At 25.3% G+C, this 27,174-nt stretch overlaps 3 protein-coding genes across 3 annotated transcripts; 1 reads left to right on the top strand and 2 right to left on the bottom strand.

The window, feature by feature from the left end:
* Positions 1-2,758: 2,758 nt before the first annotated feature.
* Positions 2,759-5,400, top strand: LOC128953561 (tyrosine kinase receptor Cad96Ca-like). Its single transcript, XM_054299050.1, has 6 exons — positions 2,759-3,798; positions 3,873-3,948; positions 4,117-4,227; positions 4,311-4,397; positions 4,713-4,807; positions 4,885-5,400. The coding sequence occupies exons 1-6, from the start codon at positions 2,908-2,910 to the stop codon at positions 5,398-5,400; spliced, it is 1,776 nt and encodes a 591-aa protein (XP_054155025.1). The 5' UTR covers positions 2,759-2,907.
* An 11,970-nt stretch (positions 5,401-17,370) lies between these two features.
* Positions 17,371-19,182, bottom strand: LOC128953475 (choline/ethanolamine kinase-like). Its single transcript, XM_054298956.1, has 3 exons — positions 18,763-19,182; positions 17,561-18,331; positions 17,371-17,439 (listed from the first exon to the last, which is right to left on the bottom strand). The coding sequence occupies exons 1-3, from the start codon at positions 19,171-19,173 to the stop codon at positions 17,371-17,373; spliced, it is 1,251 nt and encodes a 416-aa protein (XP_054154931.1). The 5' UTR covers positions 19,174-19,182.
* A 2,618-nt stretch (positions 19,183-21,800) lies between these two features.
* LOC128953441 (dual specificity protein kinase splB-like) lies at positions 21,801-23,850 on the bottom strand. Its single transcript, XM_054298923.1, has one exon. It carries the CDS (start codon positions 23,391-23,393, stop codon positions 21,849-21,851), a length of 1,545 nt encoding a protein of 514 aa, XP_054154898.1. The 5' UTR covers positions 23,394-23,850; the 3' UTR covers positions 21,801-21,848.
* Between the last annotated feature and the right edge of the window lie 3,324 nt (positions 23,851-27,174).

The raw sequence follows: 27,174 nt of genomic DNA, 5'->3' as shown, positions 1-27,174 counted from the left end.
TATATATATATATAATTTTATTTGTTAATAATTAAAATTTAATAATTATTATTTTTGCTTAGTAATAATGTTATATTAAAATGACAAGTGTTTTATTAGTATTATTATTATATTTTATTTACAGTATTTTATTGTAATCACAAACTCAATGTACAGTCAGTCATATTATTGATAATGTATATGAGTCACAATCTATGTAATCACAAAAACATGCTATTATTTTGTTGGTTGTTTATCCCATATTACTGGGCAAATATATTACATGTATATCTGTAACTAACTGTGCAATGATGAGGATAGGCGTGTATATGTAATGACAACACAACAAACATACTGTCTCTCTGTATAATACTGTGTAGTATAAATGTATAGATATTTTTTTTTTAAAAATATTAGCCGGTATAATTTAAAAAAAATAAAGTTATGTTATATTTATAAGTTATGTTATTTATAACTTATAAGATATAATACTCTACTGTAATATATATATATACAGTATATAATGTAAATTGATATTTACTTATCTAAATTCATGGTGGTTATACTTAAATACATTGTTGTTGTTAAAAAAAATGCTCAAGATAATTTTTATTTATCAATTTCCATATCTAGTTAAATTTATTTTTTAATTATTATTATTTAAAAAAAAGTTTTTTAACATTTTAAATTATGTTTGAAACAAATTATATATTGTACAGTATAAATTTATCTAGGTGCAATTATTTTTGGTTATTATTTTAATTTTATGACTTAACAACTCCTAAATTTTTTTTGCAATTTATTTTATATATAAATATATATGTTTTTTTATTTAATATAAAATTATAAATTTTCTATTATATTATAAATATTTCAAATATTATGACTACCCACATTTATTATTTTTTAATTTTTTATTTTCAATAAAAATATTTGATAATGACATTGACATTTGTTAGTACTGTATATATATATATATATATATATATATTATAAAAACATGAATCACTTTAAGTATACTGTATATCAATATTATTGAATACAAAAAATATATTTTTTCAAATGGTATTATTGTTTATAACAAAAAATAAAATAAATATTCATTTAATTGAAAATGTTTCCAAATTTTTATTATTATTATTATTTTTAATAAATTTGGTATTAAATTTAATATACTGTAGTATTATATCATTGATATTGAAAAGTACAGTATATATATATATATATTATATATTGAATTTAAATTGAAAACAAAATTGATAGAAAAAATAATTTCCATATAATATCATATAATATATTACTGTATTTATCGTTTAAACAAAAAAAATAATCTATTCATCAAAGTTTTATATAAGTTTATAAAATTTAATATTATATTACATACAGTATATTATATTATATATATTATATTCAAATATATTATGTAAATACAATGTTATTTTGCACTTTTCCGGTATTACTAAAATATCAAATTATTTAATTTTAAATAAACAATATATATATACCGGTATATATATATATATATATATATATATATATATATATGTTTTCATTATATTTATTAAAACCATATAAAAACAATATGTATTCAATTTTCAAAATTTGTTAAAAGTATTAGTTATGGATATGTATTCAACTTATGTATTGAATTAATTATAAGTTAATAATTTTTTTTTTAAAAAAAAAGTTTAAAATTGAAGCCACAAAAAAATTTTAAAAATATGTATAATGTTATGCCATTTTAATGTTATGAATATCTATTATATACTATAGTGTGTGTGTGTGTGTGTGTGTGTGTGTGTGTGTGTGTGTGTGTGTGTCTGTGTATTATACATAATATATATAACTATTTACTGTAATTAATAAAATAGAAGAAATCCTTGAATGAATTGAATTCAAATTGAATAATAGTATAGTAATAATAATAATAATAATAATAATGAAAACCAATGGTGAAAGTTGTTTAACAAGTTTTTTAATAAAATAATAAAAAAAATAATTATTATATTAAATGTTGTTTTACTCATTGGATTCACAAATTTATTTCACTGACTAACTGACTGACTGACTAACAAAACATAACTAAATAAACTGAATGGCAATCGTGTCGGTCGTCGGATGTTTGGATCGTATGTATAGTTATGTATGAATGGCTGATCTCTAGCCTCGAGCAGCTCTCTCTCTCTCTCTCTCTCTCTCTCTCTATGTTAAAGCTTATATACCAAACAGTTTGAATGTTTGAAAGAGAGAGATAGAGAGAGAGAGAGAGAGAGAGAGAGAGAGAGAGAGAGAGAGTAAGAGAGAGAGAGAGAGAGAGAGAGAGAGAGAGAGAACATTTCAAACATACAAACTGTTTGGATGTATATAAGCCTTACCATAGAGAGAGAGAGAGAGAGAGAGAGAGAGAGAGAGAGAGTAAAAGAGAGAGAGAGAGAGAGAAACAACTTTTCATATCATATATTATATATTAGTGTTATTTTTCTTAAATAGTTTTTATTTTTTTAAAAAAAAGTAGTAAAAAATAGTCGACAACACAATTGCCTTGGATTTTGTTTTGATGATTGAGAAAAACTAAAAACTAATACTAACTAAACGACTGAGTGATGTAATTGTTTATTATTTTCAACGCATCAATACATCCCATAAAATATTAATAATACAAATAATAATAATAATAATAATAATAACCCACTAATGTGTCGACCATTTATTTGTTTGGACGGCGGCGCCTCCCGCGCGACATAAACTAAATGCGTGTTTTTGTTTGATAAAAAAAAAATAACTGAAAAAACAACAAAAATTTTTAATATATTTAATGAATTTATATTTTTTTAAAAATTAAAAACTATAATATTTTTTTTGTATATATACAACATGTATATGAAGTTATAAGTGGGTCGTATAGATAGACAGTCAAACAAACATATAATGTTTGTCCTAATTGTGACCATCACTGGCCTGTTATACGATGCCAATGCTGTCGACCTAACCCTAAACAGTAGTACAACAATAGGAGGCGGCATATCATTTGAATCGGCACTTGAAAGCCTAAGTAGTAGTAGTGGTAGTAGTGGTGGTACGACATCGATGCTGATACCTGTGCCAAACATAGACAGTATAGCCAACAATAATAATAATACTGAATATCGTGTATATCTTGTACGGCAACCGCTGGACAAAGAGCTTACAGATGCCATCCAGAAGTCTATTGTAGACGATGGCGGAGGAGGAGGAGGCGGTGGTGGTGGTCATCGACTATACCGGGACAACATCGGAAGCACCGGTAGTAGTCAGACAACCAACAGCAACAACTCGACGACCACTACCACCACAACAACCACACAGATATACATCATTGCCATAATCGGTGTATCGCCGGCACTGATCGGCGCTGTGATGTGTGGCCTCCGGCATCTAAAGCGACGCTGTATTCGCGGTAAGGCTGCTTCGGGAGGCCTTAAAAAAATCGGTAAAAAATCGGCGGACAATCCGCGCAACAATAATACCGACAACCCGTTCCTATTGATCAACGATGTCCCCATCAGACACATTACCTATAAGCTGGTCGAACGGGGAACCGATAAGTTAATAGCCGATCCCAACACCAACACCACTGGTATCATCACTGGCACTACCAACACTATGAATAGCACCGGTAGTATGGGTGGTGGTGGTGGTGGTGGTATTACCGATACGAGTACCGTATGGTATAACAGCTATAAGCCAACATACCTGAAAAGCCGACGCGTCTATTCAATGGAAGTTTCCCGAAAGTGTCTGGAAATGATTGATATACTCGGTGAGGGCAACTTTGGACAGGTATGTTGTCTTTGTTGTTGTTTTTGTTGTTTTTAGTATACTTGTAATTGTAATGCTATTTCAATCCATAATAGGTATGGAAGGCTAGGGTTACGCAAATAAAAAATGGCCACAAAAATGGTCAGACAGTTGCCGTCAAAACTAATAAAAGTTAGTATTTTTTTTAAAAAATAAATATAAAAAACTTATTTATCTATTTATTATAAATAGATATATAGTTTTTTTTCTATATATATCAAAATAAATTGTTTTTTATATAAAATACAAGTTTTTTTTAATAATAATAATTTTTTTTATTATTGAAAATCAATTGAACAGTCAATACGGATGAAACCGATGCGGAAGATCTACTGAAAGAGTTGGATATTATGCTTCAATTGGGTAATCATCCAAATGTTGTCAAACTTTTAGGATGTTGTACTGAAAATGGTAACCAAAAAAAAAATATCATTAATTTTTTGAAAATAAAAAGTTTTAATTAATTTTTTAATTATTTAATTGCATTGATTTAGTGCCATATTTTCTAATCATGGAGTTTGTGGCAAATGGGAAACTATTATCATATTTACGAAAACATAGAACCGATAAAACATATTATATTTATAATAATAATAATAATAATGAAAATAATAATAATAATAGTAATGATAAAAATAGTAATAGTAATAATTCAAATAATAGTAGTATTATTAACTATAAAACTATTAATATTGATAATAATAATAATAATAATAATAATTTATATAATAAATCAATTGATAATAATAATAGTAATAGTAATAGTTTTGATAACTATAATTATCAGAATAATAATAATAATACTATTAATAGTAATATCAATAATAATAATAATAATAATAATATCAATAATAATAATAATAATAATAATAATAATAATAATAATAATAAAAGTGATTCAATAAATAATAATAAATTATTGACGGATAAAGATTTAATTTTATTTGCATATCAAATATGTAAAGGAATGGAATTTATTAGTAGTCATGGAGTAAGCGATTTAATTATTTAAAAAAAATTTTTTTTAACAGAATATTCTTTAATCCCAATTTGTTTTTAATCTCATAGATAATCCATCGAGACTTAGCCGCACGTAATATCCTAATCGACGACACTATGAACTGTAAAGTTGCCGATTTTGGTCTAAGCCGTAGCATACGGGACAAGGACTGCGATGTCTATAAACAGCGCACCGGTAGCCAAATGCCGGTCCGATGGATGTCACCGGAATCCCTGTCGATGGGCCTATTTTCTACCAAATCCGATGTCTGGTCGTACGGTATACTCCTATGGGAAATCGTAACACTGGGGTCGACACCCTATATAGGCAAGACTGCCCACGAAGTTATACGTTGGGTTTGTACTGACGGGGGCCGAATCGATCGACCCGAACATTGTGGCGACCAATTGTCCGAATTGATGGCCCGTTGTCTGGAACACGACTGTCCCCGGCGGCTGACGTTCACCGAAATACGTCAACAGTTGACCAAAATGTGTGAACAACAGTGCGGTTACGTTGATTTGCATCACTTTAATCATCAGTTATATTATAATATTAATGAGTCGTCCGGCGAAAAGGTTTAACCAGTTTTTTGTTTATTTGGTTATTATTGTTGTTGTTGTTGTTGTTGTAAAACATATCAAACATAAAGTATTTGTGAATTAATTATTAAATAATTAAAAAAAATTTAATTATTATTGAATTGTTTTATTTTTAAAGTTTGAATATTTTATTATAATATTATAATTATATATATATTTAAAAAAAACAAATAATTTATGTAATATTTTATATCATTATATATATAAACTGTTTTTTTTTGTCCAAAAAATTTTTTTATTTTATTAAATTCTATTATTATTGATAAATATTTTTTTTTCATCAAATTTGTGATTAATTATTATTGTTTATTAAAAAAATTATCTATTGTTTAATTGGTTGTAATATTTTTATTTTATTTTAGTATACAATGTATTTAAAATTAATTAATTAATATATTGTGTTAATAAAATTATTTATTAATTTTTAAAAAATAAATTACTATTAAGTTTGAAATTATTTTATGGAAATAAAGTTATACTGTATATTATATAATCAAATAATTAATATATTGTATTAATAAAATTATTTATTAATTTAAAAAAATTAATTACTATTAAGTTTGAAAAATATATTACTATTAAGTTTGAAATTTTTTTGTTGAAAAAAAAAAATTATTATACTGTATAATATACAGCCTGTATATTAAAACTACCTTGTACAATTTAATAATATAGCGACATCTAATGTTACAATTTTTAAATAGTATCATGTTAACTTTTTGTTATTATTATTATTGGCTTAATGAAGATTTGAAACACCCAAAAAAAAAAAAATAATTTAGAAAATAATTTATACCTTTAAAAAATTATTATATAAAAAGTTTTATATTATTTTGTTGGGGGAGTGGGGTTAGTCATCAAACAATTTTGCGGTAGTTTTATTCAACACCAGTTATATTATAGTTATTATATAAAAATTTTATATTTTTATTATAATTTTATTATCATTATCAATGAGCACCTTATTGAAGATACATACTTGAAAACATCAATCATAAATTATATGTAGTACAGTATATACAAGTATATAAACAATAAATTTTATATTTATATATATATTTATATAAAGTATATCTCATAGAGAGAGAGAGAGAGAGAGAGAGAGAGAGAGAGAGAGAGAGAGAGAGAGAGATAACTAATTTTTTAAAAATATGTGTATATAGTTTGGTGTCAATAAACTTGGTGTCAATTATTTTAATTTTTTGTGTTGTTGTTATATATATATATATATTGTATAATGCGTTTAATGATTAATTGATAAAAACAATTTAATTATTTATTATAAAGAATATATACTGGATTTAAATAAATAAATATATATATATATATATATATATAGATTAATATATATGTATTAATATATATATATAGTATTAATATACAGTATATTGATATTTTTGATAACTTAATTTGACAATAAAATTAATAAAACTTATTTATTATTATTATAATTATTTATATTAATAAGTAATTTTTATATATTTTTTTAATTTTAGGCAAACACGGAAATTACTTCACACATTGAATAAAGTCGACAATGGGATGATTAAATCGATTTTATCAAAGTCAAGTAAATGGTATGGAAAACGGGATCAGGCATTTAGACCAACTGTGCGAGTCTAATATTGCACTGTACCGTTAGTTTCGTAAGTTAGCGCAATACTTACCTAATTACGATCTCATTATTATTATTAATTATTATTAATTATTATTAATTATTATTAATTATTATTAATTATTATTAATTATTATTAATTATTATTAATTATTATTAATTATTATTAATTATTATTAATTATTATTAATTATTATTAATTATTATTAATTATTATTAATTATTATTAATTATTATTAATTATTATTAATTATTATTAATTATTATTAATTATTATTAATTATTATTAATTATTATTAATTATTAATTATTATTAATTATTATTAATTATTAATTATTAATTATTAATTATTAATTATTAATTATTAGGGCGTTTACACAGCTGCACGCTGTTTACAATATTTTATCATACGCACACTTTCGAATCGCAACTAACACATTAATTAATAATAATTAAAAATTCAATATACGTTATACATCGTTATATGTAAGTATGCAATTTTTTTATATATATACTGTATATATAATAAACACAAATTTAATTTAATTTATTTTTTTTAGATTTTAAATTTTTTTATCATATATTGGTATCTTATTTAAGATTATAAACTACAAACACTGAAAATCGTGTATAACTTGTACGGCAACCGCTGAACAAACGATTCCATTCAGAAGTCCATTGTAGACGATGGCGGAGGCGGTGGTGGTCATGGACTATACCGGGACAACATCGGAAGCACCGGTAGTAGTCAGACAACCAGCAACAACTCGACGACCACCACTACCACAACAACAACCACACAGATATACATCATTGCCGTAATTATCATGTATTGCCGGCACTAAAAAAACAGAGACCGAATCCGAAACAACTGTCTTCCTACTCCTCCTCCTGCTCGGGAACGGCTGCCACCGCCACCCATGTTGTCGGTGACAATATCGGTAGTTAAATATACAACAATAACAACAGCCGTAAAACGGTTTGAACCCAAAGCAATGGTAGTGAATTGGCCACCGATTAGATATGGACGCACACACACACACACATACATACACACATACACACATACACACATACACACACACATACACACACATGCACATATAGACACACACATACACATACACACACATACACATACAAACATATACACACACATAAACACACACACACACACATACACACACATAAACACACACACACACACACACACATAGATCCCACCACTACCACCTGAGTTGTCACTGTCCACACCTCCCGTCTCTCTCTCTCTTCAGGAAAAAGAGGCCGAATTGCATTGGATGCAAGAAATGATTGATAGGATGCAAAAAGAGATGCAAATGAATCAAAAACAACTGTCCTCTTCCTCTTCCTCGGGAACGGCTGCCGCCGCCGCCACCCATGTTGCAACCATACAACCATACCAGCAGCCACAAAACACTGGTAACCAAAGCAACGGCAGTGTATTGGCCACCAATTAGATGGTTATTATCTGAGTGGTCACTGTCCGCACATCCCGTCCCCCGTCTCTCTCTCTCTCTCTCTCTCTCTCTCTCTCTCTCTATGTTTTAAATAGCTTTATATAAATATTATTATTATTTTGCTCACAAAAAAAAACTTTTTATTTTTAAAAGTATAAATCTCTGGGGCTATTGAATGAATGCCTTAATTTAAACAAAACAATTGCCTTAATATTTTTTAACTACCGGTTATTACAGGTATGTATGTACTGTATGTTTGTATGCCTTACCCGATATTTATATACTGTACCGTTTTAAATAGCTTTATATATTAAATAAGTATTATTATTATTTTGCTCACAAAAAAAACGCAAACATTTTTTATTTTTAAAATTATAAATCTCTGGGTCTCCTATTGAATGAATAGTCAATTGGCCACCGATTAGTTTCGGATGGGGTTGTAGTGGGCGCGCGCGCACACAAACCTACCCCACCACTACCTATATAGTAGTCACTGTCGGCACCTCCCGTTTTCATTTTTTTTTAAATTTTTTGTTTATTTGATTAATTATTATTGTTTATTATATAAATATCTATGATTTATTATTGAAAAAAAACAAATAATTTATGTAATATTTTATATCAATTATATAAAAACTGTTTTTTATGTCTAAAAAGTTTTTTTTTAAATTCTATTATTATTATTGACAAATAATTTTTTTTTCGAAATTTTTGATTAATCATTAATTATTATTATTTTTTTAAAAAAAATATCTAATGTTTAATTGATTAGTTGGAATATTGTTTTTTTTCAAATCTTAATTATGTAATGTATTTAAAAAATATATTTATTTATTTATGTGTTACTTAAAAAAAATAAACATTAATTAATAAATTTAATTTAATTTAAATTTAATTTAAGTAATTTTCTTTTAAAATTTTTTTACATTGTAATTAGTAGTAATAGTAGTATAATAATTAGCATATTATATTAGATAATAGAAAAAACAATCTAAAAAATTTAGATTATTATTATTATTTAATTAATATTATTTAATAAATTATTATTATTATTATTTATATATTGTTTCAAATTATAATATCTATTGCATTTAGGTATATATGAATAATTACAGCAAACAATATTATATAATGATAACAAATATTTGTCTAAATTCGGTATGAATTTCATATTATAAGCCATTAGTTGATCCATTAAACTAATAATTTTTGGCCACAATTGGTTTCTAATTAATCCGATTACATGATCCATAGCCTGCTGTACAGTCAATCGATCTCTTAATACTAACAGATAAATATAATTAAATTTTAGTCCATCATTGATGGCCTCCTTTTTCAATGACATAATATCGTTAATAATTAGTATAACAGCCGATATATGCCATTCATAGGCCGACAATTGACCACTGATTTGACTATCGGTTATTGATTCCCATTGAAAACCAGTGCTTAACTCGTAGATCAGGTATGCCGTTCGGGTACCCGAATCGCTGATACGGATATCCATAAACCCGTCCAATGTTATCGATTCGGGTTTCAGATGTAGTTGTTTGATCTGAGATGTCTGATCCATCCATTTGTAGACAATTTCCATAAAACGATTAAATTGCGAACCAGTCATACGCTTCTCATATTCTAAATGTTATTTTTTTAAAAAAAAAATAATAATTAAATTATTAAAAAAAATTATTTTTAAAAAAAAGTAATTATATAAAAATAATTTCTAACATATATATTATAGTATATATACATAGTATATAAATTTATATAGTATTATATATATAGTATAACAAATATATAGTATAATATATATAGTATAATATATATAGTATTATACATATATATATTATATACACTATTAGAAAATGTAAGAAAAAAATATAATGATATATATATAATGTTTATATAGATTAGTTTTGTTTGATATATTATTGATAACATTTATATTACCATTAATATAATATTCAATTTTTTTAAAAAAAAAGTTATATCAACTAAAAAATAAAATTAATTATAATAGTTATTGATAGACATAGTTTATATATATATATACTTTATATACAGATAGTTAACTAACCGTTTATAATATAATTAAATGCTTTAATCAATCCTTTAGGCCTATTATTGTTGTCAAACTGATAGTCTTGTTGACGACATGTCGTAAAAACCGGTAGATATTGTCTGAAAAGATCGGGTCGTTCCTCAAACTGGTCGTCAAAACTGAGTGCGAAAAACATGAAAACCGATGCCAACACAAACTGATCCGTTTGTTCAACAGTAGGCCAGACAACTGCAGCCAAACCCAGAGCATCGGATCTATCACTTAAATACCTGACCACTAGATCATTGCCCAACAGATCTTCAACTTTGCCCATGACTTCATTGTGTACAACACTAACCAATTTGTTAGGCGCCGTATAATACCCGTCGCCGCCGCCGCTGTCGTCGCCCATAAATTGGTCATCAATTATGACTTCAAGACATTGTTTTAGAAAATTATTTTTGTCGCACATATTGTTTGTTATTATTAACTTTTTTTTTATTTTAAAATACAAATTAATAAATATATTTTAAAACATTAATCAAAAATAAATAAATAAATAAAATAATTTAATAAGAATTTAATATAAATAAAAAAAGTTTATTATTTGAATTATATCTGTATGTCTGTCTATCTGTCTGTCTGTCTGTTTGTCAGACAAACTAATAAGTTGTTAAAATTTAATATAAATTCTAATTATATAATATGATTATACAGTTATCTACAATAAAATTAATTAATTAAAAAAGTTTTAAAAACATATTTAAATAATTTGTTTGTTTTTTTTTGGTTTATTATTGTTAAAAAAACAAATAAAATTATTTAAGGGATAGTATTGCTATAAATACTAATTTTTTTAGCAATTTTTTTGTTGGTTTGTTTTTTTAAAAATAATTAATTATTTCAACAGGAATTATATAATATAACATTTATAATATTATTTTTATAAACTTTTTATTTAAATAGGAAATATGATTTATAAAATAAAAACCAATTAAAATTTTTTATATACATTTAAATTATATAATATATATAACAATATATTAATTTATATTTGTCAGGAAATAAGTTTTTTTTAAATATATAAATTAACTATTAATTTTGAAACAATTTATATATGCAAACTTAATAGTTTTATACAATTAAAATTAATTAATTAAATAAAATTAACTAAATATTTTACAAAAAAAGTATATATCATATATGACAGTTATAGTGTATTAAAAATTATAAGACAATTATGATATAATTAATACATTAGTTTAACGTATGTATATCACTAAAGGAGACCTTATATTCAAATAACAACTTTTATCAATAAATAATGTAAATAAAAATAAAAAATATCAAACCCTAAAAATAATAATTAAAAATACTAGAAATACTAAACTATTATATTTAATTTATTTTTTAATAATATTGGGTACATTATTACCATTGTTTTTTAAACATTGTTCAACTCTTGGTATAAAATTATTAATTACAGATTTAATTAAATTAAAATCAGTTTTAATAACATTAAAACAATCAATAATACGTTGCTTTAATTGAATTAAATTAGTTGGCTTTTCTTGTGTATTCCATACCATAGTTTTTAATTCATTCCACAAAAAATAATCGCAAGGATTTAAATCACAAGAATTGCTGGGCCATATAAATGATGTCTTCAGACTTATGAGATTATTACCAAATATTTTTTCCAGATAATCCAATGTATCTTTGGCTATAATAAATTATGAGAATCGGTGCTTTTAGCGTGATATTTTTTAATGTTTACCTGTATGACTTGGGGCCCCGTCCTGTTGAAATATCTGTTTGTTGAAGTCTTTACCATTGAGTAATTTTAACTCTTCGACAAATTGATTAATTACTAATTTATAATTAATTTTAGTAATCGTAACTCTTTTGCCATTTTCATCTTCAAAAAAGTAAGGGCCAATAATCCCTTGACTTGATATAGCTGCCCAAACAGAGACATAGCCAGGATGTGCTATCTTCTCGACGTAAGTAGACTCGGGTTTACCATTAATTTTTTCACTCCATTTTCTTTTAGTTTGTTTATTTATAAACTCTTCCAATAGAAAATGACTTTCATCAGTGAACCTACGAGGACCGGTGCTTTTAGCGTGATATTAATTAAGGTTTTTGTTTAAGACTTACCAAATAAAATCCAATTTTTGGGGATTATCTTTAATTAATTCAATTATTTTTTTACAGAAAACAATTCTCATATCTTTTGATTTTTGTGTCAATCTTTGAACAAATGTATATTTGTAGGGAAATAATTTGAGTTCATTTTTAAGTATTTTATGAACTGATCCATTACTTATAACTTTATTATTTATATTTATTTGATTAGTGATTTTTCTAATTGATTTATAATTAGTAATTAATGATTTAACTTTTTTAATATTTTCTTCATTTATAACTATTTTAGGTTTTCCACGTTTTAAATTTTTCACTGTTTTTTTGTCTTTAAATTTTTTAATAATTTTTAATATACCACTTTTATGTGGAGCACTTTTATTAAATTCAATATTAAAGTTATTTTGTATATAAATTATTTTATTTTTACAAATATCACTTGATTTAAATTCAAAATAACACTTTACTATAAAATCTCTTTCACTTTCATTATAATATCCTTTATTTTTATTTTCCATAACTAATTAATTTAACTTAATTATAATAATAACATTTACTTTATTAAACTTATTTTATTATAAATATACACTTATAAATATCACGTGTTATAAATTTTTCAAATTTATACTAATAATTTTTACATTTACATTAGCCCCTTATATTTCTTATCAAACATTATTTATCTGATAAATTTAAGCGCCAAATCAGAGGTCTCTCTTAGCACTATACATACGTTATTTTAAATAAAAAAAAACATCAATAGAAAATTTAATTTATAACAACTACAAATAATAATATTATTTTTTTACTTTTAATTATATTATTAATAGATTTAATTTATTAATAGATTGATAGCATTTACACATACACATACACACACACATACACATACACATACATACACATACACATAGACATACACACATACACACATACACACATACACACATACACACATACACACATACACACATACACACATACACACATACACACATACACACATACACACACACATACACATACATACACACATACATACACATAGACACACACACACAAACACACACATACACACATACATACACATACACATACACATACACATACACATACACATACACATACACATACACATACACATACACATACACATACACATACACATACACATACACATACACATACACATACACATACACATACACATACACATACACATACACATACACATACACATACACATACACATACACATACACATACACATACACATACACATACACATACACATACACATACACATACACATACACATACACATACACATACACATACACATACACATACACATACACATACACATACACATACACATACACATACACATACACATACACATACACATACACATACACATACACATACACATACACATACACATACACATACACATACACATACACATACACATACACATACACATACACATACACATACACATACACATACACATACACATACACATACACATACACATACACATACACATACACATACACATACACATACACATACACATACACATACACATACACACATAAACACACACACATACACACACACATACAGTACATACACATACACATAGACACACACACACACACACACACACACACACTCATACATACATACAAACAATATTTTATGTTAAAATATCTAATTTAAAAAAAATAGAAATTACAGTATATAATTAAAAAACAAATTGATTAATAATTAGTATTTTAGATAATAATAATTAAAATTATTGTTTTTAAAATATGTTTTGTTTTCTATAAAATAATAGTTTTATTTTTGTTGAATAAAATATCTTTAAATTACAAATAAAATTCAATTGTAGTCATTATTTTTGTTGTTATTAATGATTTTTTTTTAATTAGTTTAATCAGATTATCAAACAATCAAATAACGATCGCACGATTCGCTAAACCTATAGTTACCGCCGGGAAGATAGAGTAACGATCGGACAAATTGTTGGCCACCAGGACTTAACAACGAAAACAATTGTCGGCCACCAGTGTTATCGGCGGCAGTCCAGTCGTGGACCAGTTTAACGATTTCCCGATCCAATTGTCTAACTTTATGGACAATACTAGACTGGGCTTCAGGTATTGAACATTGATTATCAACGGCAGTCATGGCTACAGTATTGGATAGTTTGGACAGTGTTTGGACAGTATAGGTGCTGTTGGTGTCGGTGCCGGTAGTAGTAGTAGTAGTAGTGTTGCCATCAATGGCTTTAGTGACGGCCGCCAACTCTTTTTCAAACGAAAACAAATCATTTACATAAATCATATGATCGTTCATTAGGTCTAACAATTGATTGAATATCGGGTCCGACCAATCATCTGGTGTTAGTTCAATATCGTAGGTCAGGTTCAATATTACCGGCATTAGGCCAGCAGTTATACGGCGAATCTATTATGTGTTTGTTGTTGTTCATTGGGAATGGGGGGAGGGGAGGGTATGAAAAAAAACAGATAAATCATTTATGCACACACACACACACACAGCTACAAACTTATATACCCACATCTATATACACCCACAACTACATACACCCACACCCACAAACACACAAAAACACCTACATATACAAACACCCATATCTACTTACCCACACACCTACATATACCCAATCCTACATACACACATACACCTGCATACACACACAAACACCTGCATACACACACATACACCTACATATACAAACACCCACATCTACTTACCCACACATCTATATACACCCACACACACAAACACCTACATATACAAACACCCACATCTACTTACCTACACATCTATATACACCCACATCTACATACACCCACACACACAAACACCTACATATACAAACACCCACATCTACTTACCTACACATCTATATACACCCACATCTACATACACCCACACACACACACAAACACCTACATATACAAACACCCACATCTACTTACCTACACATCTATATACACTCACAACTACATACACCTGCAAACACACACACACACACCCGGCATACCATACCCGTAGCTTTTCGTCTAACGAAGCGGACCGGCCGTTATTGTTGACAATAATTTCAATTTCCTCGACATTTGCTCTGCAAAACTCTAGTCTCAATCGGACAAATCGGTTCCACTGTTCGGCATTCATACGTCGATAATAATCCCGATATACGGGTATAATATGCCTAATAAATGGTTCCAAACGGTCGACAGTTTTGTTGTTGTTGTTGTCGTTATCTAGTGTTCGGCTATCACTGGCCGCTTCGGCAAACAAATTGGTAATTTGTGACCAAACACTACGACATTTGTCCATTTGTTGGCAATTGTATTGACCCCACGGTTCTTCGGTATTGTCGTCCATAATGAACATAAAGATCAAGTCCTGCATTATATGATAGTAACTGTCCACTGATAGGACAGTCGGATAATAGTAGGCCAATACTAACGATACACCTTTCGTTAGTTTACGATAGTTTTGGCCAGACATCTGACTGGTCGGAAACTGTCTGTACGACCAGTCGGTTAGTGTCTCGGAGTTGACAGTAATGTCCAATTGGTTGCGTTTGAATGGCAATCGGGTCGTAAACTTAGGTACCGGATATTTCAGCGGATATTGACGTAACTGTTTGTCGCATCTATTTTCTACATTATATCTTATATTATTATTATTATTATTTGTCATTATTTTATTAGTTATTACAGTATTATTATTATTATTAGTTAATAATAAAACAATTTTTGTTTTTAGTATCAGATATACGGTATTATAGTATAGTAAAAGTAGATTAACTTTTGATTGAGTGTATACTACCGTATGTTATATAAGTTTTGTTTTAGTATATAAATTATATATATTTTTTTAAATAAATTTATTTAATATATATACTGTATAAGCCATTGAAAGTAATATGATAGGTATGTTATTAGGAAACTATATGATAATTATTTAGTTATAATTTTTTTATAAATTATATAAATATTAATTTATTTGTATTTTTTAAAAAAAATTATTAATATTCATACAGTATATTTATATTTATTTAATATTTTCATAATATTTTAAGATAGGAAAAGATATGATATATAAAAATATTATATAAAAATTATAATAAACTAAATATTGTTTTAATGTTAAATATTTATATATAACAATGAAAATATATATATAAATAATATTAAACGATTATATTTAATTATACAATGTTTAAAATATAGTAAAATAATTTTCAATAACTTTTATTTTCCCATTTTTTTTTTTGTAATTCAAATTTTAATTTTAATTTAATTTTAATTAATCTATTAATAACAGTTTTTTTTGAGAAAAATATTAGTAATTTAATATTAATAATTATAATTATGAAACTTAACAAAACCATATGTAATTTATATAGTATTTGAAGTGAAAATAATTTTTTATTATCAATATTATATTATATTATTTAAATAACTTTTTTTTAAATTTATTTATTGTATTTAAAATTAAAATTATATAGTTTTTTTCACCTATAAAATAAATGACAATTATATTGACGATTGTTTATAAATATAAATTGATTTGATAGTATTAATAGTACATTAAATTAATTTTTTTTAATAATATTAATTTATTTTTTGATTGAAATAAATTTACGTTTAAGTTCAATATAGTTACCAATCGATGCCTCACAAATTGCCTGAAATAAAGTAGATATACATAAATAAAATTTACATAATTAATTAATTAACTAAATATTAATAATAAAAATTCAATAATAAAATTATTATTATTATTATTATTAACTATACGGTACATACATATGAAGTTTTTTCGTCTAACGGCATATCATTGAAGTCGTCGTCAATCATAATAATAATGACAAACATTATCATCAATTGATAGGCTATTATAAAAAATTTACATTCATTTAGCATAGAATCGACTGAATTGATCGGTCGTTGTGACCACTTTTGGTCACTGCCGTGACTGTCGCGAAGTCGACTACTTTCACGGATATAGTCGGCAATAAATCGACGCATTAGTTGGTCGTCGGGAAAATCTATTGGCATTTTTCTGACGATAAACTCACTGAATAGTTGACCAAAATCTAGGCCACGGCTACCATAGGATGTGTGATCGAAATCGCTTAACATTAGACTACTATCACTACTACTACTACTACTACTACTACCTGAGCCGTCATCATCAGTGACTACCCATATGTTATCGCATCGGAAGTCCGCGTGTGTTAAGACAAACCTGTCGGCAGTGGCAGTGATAGTGGTGTCGACACCACTAGCAGTAGTAGTAGTAGAGGACATATAGCTTTCAAGCGATTCAATTAGCCATTGGATCTCCAATTTCAGATGAAATGATTGTAAATTTTTACAATTATATTCATGAAATTTTTGTTGAAGTCTAGACTCAATGATCTCAAGTTTAGCTAAACTTGATTTAGTTAAGTCCAGTACCCAATCGCTATGTTTACTTATGGGTACATCCAATTGATGAAACTGGGCCAACAATTTAGCTAACTGTTCAACTAATCGATGATTGTTTTTCATATCATCGTCATTGAAATGTCGGTGCTTTTTTTTAAATACATACCCATTGAAAAAAACAAAATTATTATTAATATTATTATTAATTGATGATTAATTAATATTTAATTAAGAAAAAATTACTATTATTTTTATATATAAATAATTTTAGTATAAATACTAGATGATAATTAAGCTGGGTCATATATTTCATGAATTAAATTTAATAACACTTATATATATACAGTGTTATTTAATATATAATTTACAATATATATTGTATATATGATATATATAGTATATATTGTAAATTATATATCATATTTAATCATATTCAATTAATACCGGATATTAATTATATTGTATATTATACACTATATATATGATATATACAGTATATACAGTATATACAGTATATACAGTATATACAGTATTTATATGATATATTCAGTATATATTATAAATTATATACTAATTACCGGATAGTATTTCAACACTTGACCTAACGGACAAATCCCGTAGATTTTAGGTCCCAAACCTAACTGGGCTAACAATGGCGCCAATATATAGTCTTTATAGTCTTGTTGATGGCCCAGACAATAGCTTTTGGCATTCAAACGGATCACCAGTTGTTTATCATCATCAGTAGCTTCGGTAGTGTCGGCATCGGTGTCGACATCGGTGGCCAACAATTTCCGACACAAATAGACTTTATGTGTCTGACCGCCAGTCAATTGTTTGACAACAATATTATTATTAGGAGTTGTTTTTCTGGACCAAACACTTCCGCCGACATATTGTCGACACAACGACAGACACTGTTGTCTGACGACATGATCTTCGGCTGAATCACTTCCGGAGGTAGTGGTAGTCGTCTTATTTGAAGACATTTTAAAAAATTTTAATTATAAATAATTAAACAATTTTTATTATATTATCTCTCTCTCTCTCTCCCATTAAATGGTGAGTTGTTTAGTTAAAAAACAGATTTTTTTGTGTATTAATTAAAATAAATATAATTAAAATTTGATTTAACTTTTTATATAAATTTTAATTTTCACATTTTAAATAATAATAATAATATTTTTTTACAAACAGTAATTAAGTATATTTTTTTTATTTATTTATATTAAAATTATTAGTAGTAATAATAATACTTTTAATTACATTTAAAAAGTATATATTTTGTTTGATTTGATTTTATCTGGATAATTTAAAAAAAAAAAGTTATATTATATACATAAAGTATATAAAATTTGAAAATATTTATATAACTTTATATTATATATAGTAACCAAATGCCAAATTTTTGTTTGACTATATTTAAAAAATAAATAAATAATATTATTAAATTGTTTAATATTATATAAATATTAATATAAGTTATTTAACTATTTTAACAATATTTAGTATTATTATTGAATTTTATTTACTTAAAAAAAAATCAGTAAAAGAAAACAATTAAATGTAAATTTGATTGTTTTTTTTAAATAAACACTTTACTTATATTTATAATGTATTTATTTATTTAATTAATTATAGTAATGTAATTATAGTAAGGTATTTAACCATTCCCCTCAATCGGTTTTCTACCCCCTCACCCCACTAGTGGTGGGGGTATATGTGATCTATAGTCCCCCCACCCCTACAAATAAAAGTTAAATTTTAAATTTTTAAAATTTATCAGAAAGAGGGTGCTATATATGCTAACATAAGGTATATAATATATATATATATTTATATCAATATATTATATATTATATATTATATTATATAATTTATATATATAATATATTGATATAAATATATATATAATTTTCAATATATTAAATACATGACTGTCCTTATCTATTGAATACCTGATGTATCTGTTTTTAATAAAAAAAATATTTTTACATTTTATATACAGTATATCACTAACTAAATGATAATTTTCATTGGACTTTTGCAATATTAATAATTAAAAAAAATATTATTAAATTAATTAATATTATAACAACAAAAAACGGTATATATATATTTCAATAAAGTTTTTATATTATAATATATTGTATATATAAAAAAAAGTATTATGTATTGCATTATGTATTCACTAATTAAGATTTGATATATTAATTAATAAATGATTTGAATTTTTTGTTTGTTTGTATTATTGAATTAATTAATAATTGTTTATTACAATTGTTTACTACAATTGTTTACTACATTACTATTAGTCAAAATCATTAATTTTTTATTTATATCTCTCATAAAAGTATATTATTGACTATTAATTTGTACTTTAGATCTGATAAATATTATATTTAATTAATTATTTTCTTATATATTGATATATATGTTTGGAAATCAGTTTTTTTGTTGTTGTTTACACTAATTGTATTATTAATAAAAAAAATGTAATAATAATTATTATTAGTAGTTATAAAAGTTATTATTAATAGACTAAACTTTTTTTTTTGATTGTTGTTATATCTAAAAAAAATCTTATGACAACAAAGTTATTGAAAATATTTATATATTTCCTATTATTTTATTTACTTTACTAATAAAAAAAATAAAGAAAAATCAGTGAAAGAAAATCACAATTAACTGTAAATTTGATAAAAAAATTTATTTTTTTAAGAAACACTTTACTAATAATAATAATATATTTATTTTAGTTATCTATTTAGTCTGAAAATATATAAATGTATATATATTTTATACAGTAGTAGTAGTAAACTATATTACAATTACTTATATAACGTATTAATTATTATATCTACAAAAACTGTCAAATTGTCTACAAATATATATATATAAATTAATCAATTTTTTCAGTCTCGATATCATAATGTAGTTGTAGTTGTGATATACTGTACATAACATAATTGACTAATTAATTTAATTAATTAATTAATTTATATTACGGATATAATGTGTTATTTTAAGTGTGATATAATATATACACTGTATTGTTAATAGTAATTACAAATAAAATTAGTAACAATTTATTTTATTTTTATTATAACAATAACAATGATAAATATTATATGATTAGTATTATTGCTAATAAATTATTAGTAATATATATATATATATAATAAATTAATTTTTGTTTTCTTTCGTAGAAAAAAAACTAATACTTTTATCCAAAATTATTAAATTAGTTTTAATTTATTTATTTCATTCAAACATTGAAAAAAATAATAATATTTTATATAAAAATATATAAACATTTAATAAAACTAATATTATTTTATTATTATTACTATTAAAATATTGTATTACAAAACTATTGTATAATAATAATAATAACAATAATAACAAACATATTAAATATAATAATAATTATCATTGAATAATGATATTATTATTATTATCTATAAATATAAATATTTAATTATAAATTAACACAAATTTTATTTAACAAACTAACAAAAAAATATAATTATTATTAATTTTACATTATTTAGTAATTCAAAAAAAAATAATAAAAAATAAAATAAATTAACTATTGGGTAGTAGGGAGGGTAGGGTGGGGAGGAGGGTATGGGCTTTTTAAAAAAATCAATTATTATTATTATTATTTGAGCGAATCTATGCGATCAAAATAATAGGACCGCCGGACAGCCAGTGGCCTGTGATTGACTGCGGCGGCGACGGCGGCGGCCGACGACTCGCAGCGCATCAATGAACTCCTGGTGCCGCCAGTGTTCCGGGTGTTTACAGAGCCAGGCGCTGTTGAATGAGGTGACAGTTGCTGCTGTTGTTGAGGACTGTTTGGTGAGCCGACAATAGTCGGATTGGTCGACTTGCGGACATCCATGTCGACTAGTTTACCCCGTTTGCGGCTAATAGTGTCGTAATCGCGGGGCGGCAACAGTATCGGCCCGGACTTGGGATTGTCTAACTTGGCTTTGAATTCAGCCGCCAGCGACTCGTAAAGCATCGACACATTGCTATTATTATTATGATTATTATAAGCACTGTTAGCTAATATATTATTATTATTATTATTATTATTGTGATTATGATTATTGCGATAACTTTTTAGATGACAATTGCTGTCATTATTATTATGATTATTATTATTCACTCTATTATTATGATTATTGCTATTATTATTCACTGTTGAATAACTTCTGTTCAATCGGGAAACACCTTTAGTTTGATGGTATTGTTGTTGATGTTTGACTTCACAATCAATATTATCAATGTTGCTGTTCAGGTGGTGGTGTCGCTGCTGCTGATGGTATGCCGCCATCATATAGGATGACGAACTTAACGACTCGTCCGAACCATCGGATCCGTCCGTCCGAGTACTCCGACCGTCCGAATTGAGCGTACGTCGGTTAGCCGCAGCCGACGGCGTCGGCAGAAAATCCAGTGCCGATGAGGTGGCCGATGACAGCGATAACGGTAGCGACGGCACTGGTAGTGACGGTAGACTAGTATTGGCGGCGGCGGCGGCGGTCATCAAACCTTTGGCCATCAGACGTATTTCGATTTCGCGAAATTTTTTCTGATTTTCCGGCCGATCGATCAGTATTTGCAGCTGATTTCGCAACGAAGTGGCCGTTTCTATTGAATCGCATCGGTAGGCGTGAACATGAACCGGACATTTGGTAACCGGATTGTAGATCAATAGTATACAGCATATGATGTCCTCTTCCTGCGAGACCCATGTAATCGAGTGATTGGGTATCAGATGTTTGATTTGTTCAGTTTTTGGCGGTACAGTCACAGCACCGGTGCCGCTACCTGTGCCGCCACCGCCACCCATACCGATGCTACCAAACAGACTACTCGTATAGGATGACTTGTAATCACCGGTGGCCACTAAAACACTACCGCCGCCACTACCACCACCACCTTTGCTACTACCGGTTCGTTGTTGTTGGTGTTGTTGTGTTTTGTTGGCCACAATCACTGTCTGAACAATTTTGATACCCTTGTTGTTCACCTGCAGAGTCACTTTAGACGGTTCCGAGTGTCGCTCCTTATCGACCAATAGCCTGAGCACTGGCATCACATACTCATCACCTCTCAAGCCTTTAGACTCTTTTGCGCCCAAAAACCATACATAATATGAAGACTTTTTAACATCTTTTCGCTTAAACGACATCATTGTCTCCTTTTTTCCACCCGAGAGGCCAGTCGTGTCCTGTCCTCTCTCTATCTCCCGATGTTTTGAAGTCTAACAGTGGAAGTGCACTCCAAACACCACTACCACAACCACTACCAGACAGACACTCAGCACCAAAAAAAAACACGACTTCTCTCTTTCTTTCAATACTTTATTACTAATAGCAGACAATCAATGTATATAACAGTGACCTCTTGTCTCATATCATATATACAGGTATTAAATACAGTAATACTAATAGTAATAATAATAAATTATATATTTATTTAGTCCTCCGGATAGTCGACTAATCGCACTAAAACACTGGTTGGTGTTGTTGTTGAGCACTCGTAGTCTAAACTAACTGTACTATTGCTGATACAGCAACACACCAACTGACTCGACTGATTGAAAAACCAGACACTAAACTAACGAAACAACTATTTTTTTTTTATTTAATGATAACATTTAAAATACTAAAAAACTTTAGTTTTTCATATATACAGGTATATACTGTATACCTGTATATACTGTATATATATGATTCCCGTTTTTTTTCTCTCTCTCTCTAATAGCAAATAAAATATTACTATGATTTTCAACAACAAACTAACTAACAAACAAAACAAAAAAAGTTTTGTGGCTTTAAGGCTAACGTCACCACTGAGTAGTAGTATTAGTAGTAGTAGTTGTTGTTGTTGTAGTCGTGGGAGGAGTTTATTGTATAACAACTTTTTTGTTGTTGTTGTATATGTTTTAAACTTATATATATATATACTATCAGAGAGAGAGAGAGAGAGAGAGAGAGAGAGAGAGAGAGAGATCAGACACTAGACACTTATCTCATACATACATACATACATACATACATACATACATACATACATATCCCCCGATATTATGTAACCATCAGTTTATATATATTATAAATGCATTTTTTTTGTTTATAATATATATTTATAATAATTTATTTATATATTCACACACATACACACAGAAAATAGTAGTTTTTTTTATTATGTTATTAATATTTGCATTATATATTAAAGTCAAATAAGTTATATTGACAATATAATTAACCAATATATACATTTATATCTACATATTTATATAGTATTACCTGTATATTACTTATACAGTAGATATATAGAGACAGTATCTATATTTCATATGATTATTGCAATTATGTAATCACAAACCAAACAAACTTTGGCACTTAAAACATATCAAGTTTTTTTTGTTTTGTTTTGTTTAAATACATAGTTAGTTCAATAGTTTAAAAAAAAAATAATTTTTGTTTAAAAATATAAAAATCAAAATAAAAAAATATATCAATAACTTGTTTATTTGATTTTTAAATTTATAATAATTATTATTATTATTAAAGACATAAAATGTTTTTCAAAATAATACCCACCTATTAATTAACTTTTTAAAATATATATATATAATATAATAAATAAATAATATAATAAATGTAACGATAAAAAAATATATATATTTTAAAAATATCTTATTTATAACTATGCTTTTTATGCTTAAATAATAATAATAATGTGTTTTTATTTAATATAAAAATAATTTTTATTAATATCCAATAATTTGTTGCAATTAATAAAATCCTAATTTTTTGTTGTTGTTGTTTTATATACATGTATTAATTTATATCTATTGATAATAATAATATTATTAATAATAATAATTATTATTATTATTATTAATACTTATTAGTCATACAATTAAATTATTTAGATTTATGCTAAATTTTAATCAATAAATTTAGCACATATAATAAATATAAAGTTATATATAAATTTAAATTTTGAAAAAAAGTTATATAATTTGAAATCATTAAGTTTTATTTATTTTTATTATTTATTTATTATTTTACTTTTAATATTATTATTTTGCAGTACATTAAATCTAAATTTATCTATATATATATATATATATATATGTATATAATTTATTAATATTAAGATTTAAATCAAACTCAATTGCTTTTGATAATAATAATAATAAATTTGCCTAAATAATAATAAACGGCATATATATTATATAAATAAAATATAATGTTAGATATTATAAATATATATATAATTTTTTAAAATTTTTTATATATATAATTTAGCGATACTTAGCAAAAAAAAATAAAATAATAATTTAATGTTTAGATCTTATATGTTTATATATATACTTTATATTTAATATATATCTATTTGTTTGTTTGCTATCAAATTTGGTTATAACTTATATATATATATAATATATATGATATAATATATCATGATTTTGATCTTTTATTGACAATAAATATAATATATATATATATATAGAAATTGCTTAATAATGTTTTGGGGCGTTATTTTCAACAACAAAAAAAATTTACTGTATATTATGCACTCATTTGGCTATCCTGTTATGATATACATATGTATATTGGATATATAAACAATTTTTTTTAAATAAAAATTTTTTTATTATTTATTTCATACATCATATCTGATGATTTTATTATTTTTTTATTATTTGTTGTTATCTTTATATATATAATATACAGTATATATATATATACACAAAAAATAAATAAATTGTTTTAAACAACACAACCACTACTTCCTCCTTATAAAACCAAAAAAAAAATATTTATATATATATATAAAATTTAAATAAAAATGTGATACAAATTTATACCATATATATATACAAATTATATATTAAAATTCAAGACATCAAATCTATGTGAGTGTTAAGTATTTTATTTAAAAATTATTTATTATTCTCTCTCTCTCTCTCTCTCTCTCTCTCTCTCTTTCCTCTCAATAAAATATTAATGATATTTTTATTTTAATATTTATATATATTTAAAAAAATATATAATAGCGGTATTTACATAAATTTATATTTATTATAATTTTTAAACTATGTTTAGCTATGAAGAAAAAAATCAATTGTAATGATTTTGAGAGAAAGATATTATATATATATATATTGAGAGAGAGAGAGAGAGAGAAATATTTTTCAAAATATATTAACTAATAATATAGAAAATAACTATACTTTCAATGTATGTATGTATATATCAATATATAATACAATATATATTTATATATATATATATATAAATGATTTTTTTTATTATTGTGAAAAATAATTTTATGGTTAAATTTATTATAAGTAATAAATTTTAGTTTTTTTTATATATATTTAAAAATCGTTAATAATCAACAAAAACAACAACAAAATACATTTCGAGAAATGTTAATAATAATAAAAAAAACATTAAAAATAATTTTTTCAATGCATTTCAAATGAGTTGAAAAATTTAAATTTTCTATAAAATAAAATTTCTATAAATAAAATTTTTTAAATAAAACTAAATATTTTATATATATATATATATTACTTAATTAATTTAAATAAATGAAAAAATTATTTTATTTTCCCCCTATTAAATACTGTATTAAAATAATATATTGAACTTAATATAAATATATTTATATAGTTTTTTTTAACTAACTCTCTATTAAGTAATTAATTGATACCAAAAAAACAACAATAAATTAATGTGTGTTTTATTGTTTTGTATTTAAATACTGTATTATACAGTAAATAAAAATATGTGCAAAATAATAGGCATCTTAATTGTCATCAAATTATTATTAGTTAATATTAATATTATTATTATTATTAGAGAGAGAGAGAGAGATAGAGATAGAGATAGATAGATAGATTATTAGATAGATAGATAGATAGATAGATAGATAGATAGATAGATAGATAG

Source organism: Oppia nitens, unplaced genomic scaffold (assembly GCF_028296485.1).
Source record: "Oppia nitens isolate AA-2021 unplaced genomic scaffold, nextdenovo-longstitch-racon4-pilon3 scaffold22_pilon_pilon_pilon, whole genome shotgun sequence".
NCBI lineage: Eukaryota > Metazoa > Arthropoda > Arachnida > Sarcoptiformes > Oppiidae > Oppia > Oppia nitens.
The sequence above is the reverse complement of the archived record's forward strand: the minus strand, read 5'-3'. Positions and strand labels throughout refer to the sequence as shown.

Coding starts and splice junctions, on each gene's coding strand:
- LOC128953561 (XM_054299050.1), top strand. CDS start 2,908: ATGTTTGTCCTAATTGTGACCATCACTGGCCTGTTATACGATGCCAAT. Junction 4,228..4,310: donor AGGATGTTGTACTGAAAATG/GTAACCAAAAAA, acceptor GCATTGATTTAG/TGCCATATTTTCTAATCATG. Junction 4,398..4,712: donor AACCGATAAAACATATTATA/TTTATAATAATA, acceptor ATAATAAAAGTG/ATTCAATAAATAATAATAAA.
- LOC128953475 (XM_054298956.1), bottom strand. CDS start 19,173: ATGTCTTCAAATAAGACGACTACCACTACCTCCGGAAGTGATTCAGCC. Junction 18,332..18,762: donor AAGTGTTGAAATACTATCCG/GTAATTAGTATA, acceptor TTTAAAAAAAAG/CACCGACATTTCAATGACGA. Junction 17,440..17,560: donor TAGACGAAAAAACTTCATAT/GTATGTACCGTA, acceptor ACTTTATTTCAG/GCAATTTGTGAGGCATCGAT.
- LOC128953441 (XM_054298923.1), bottom strand. CDS start 23,393: ATGATGTCGTTTAAGCGAAAAGATGTTAAAAAGTCTTCATATTATGTA.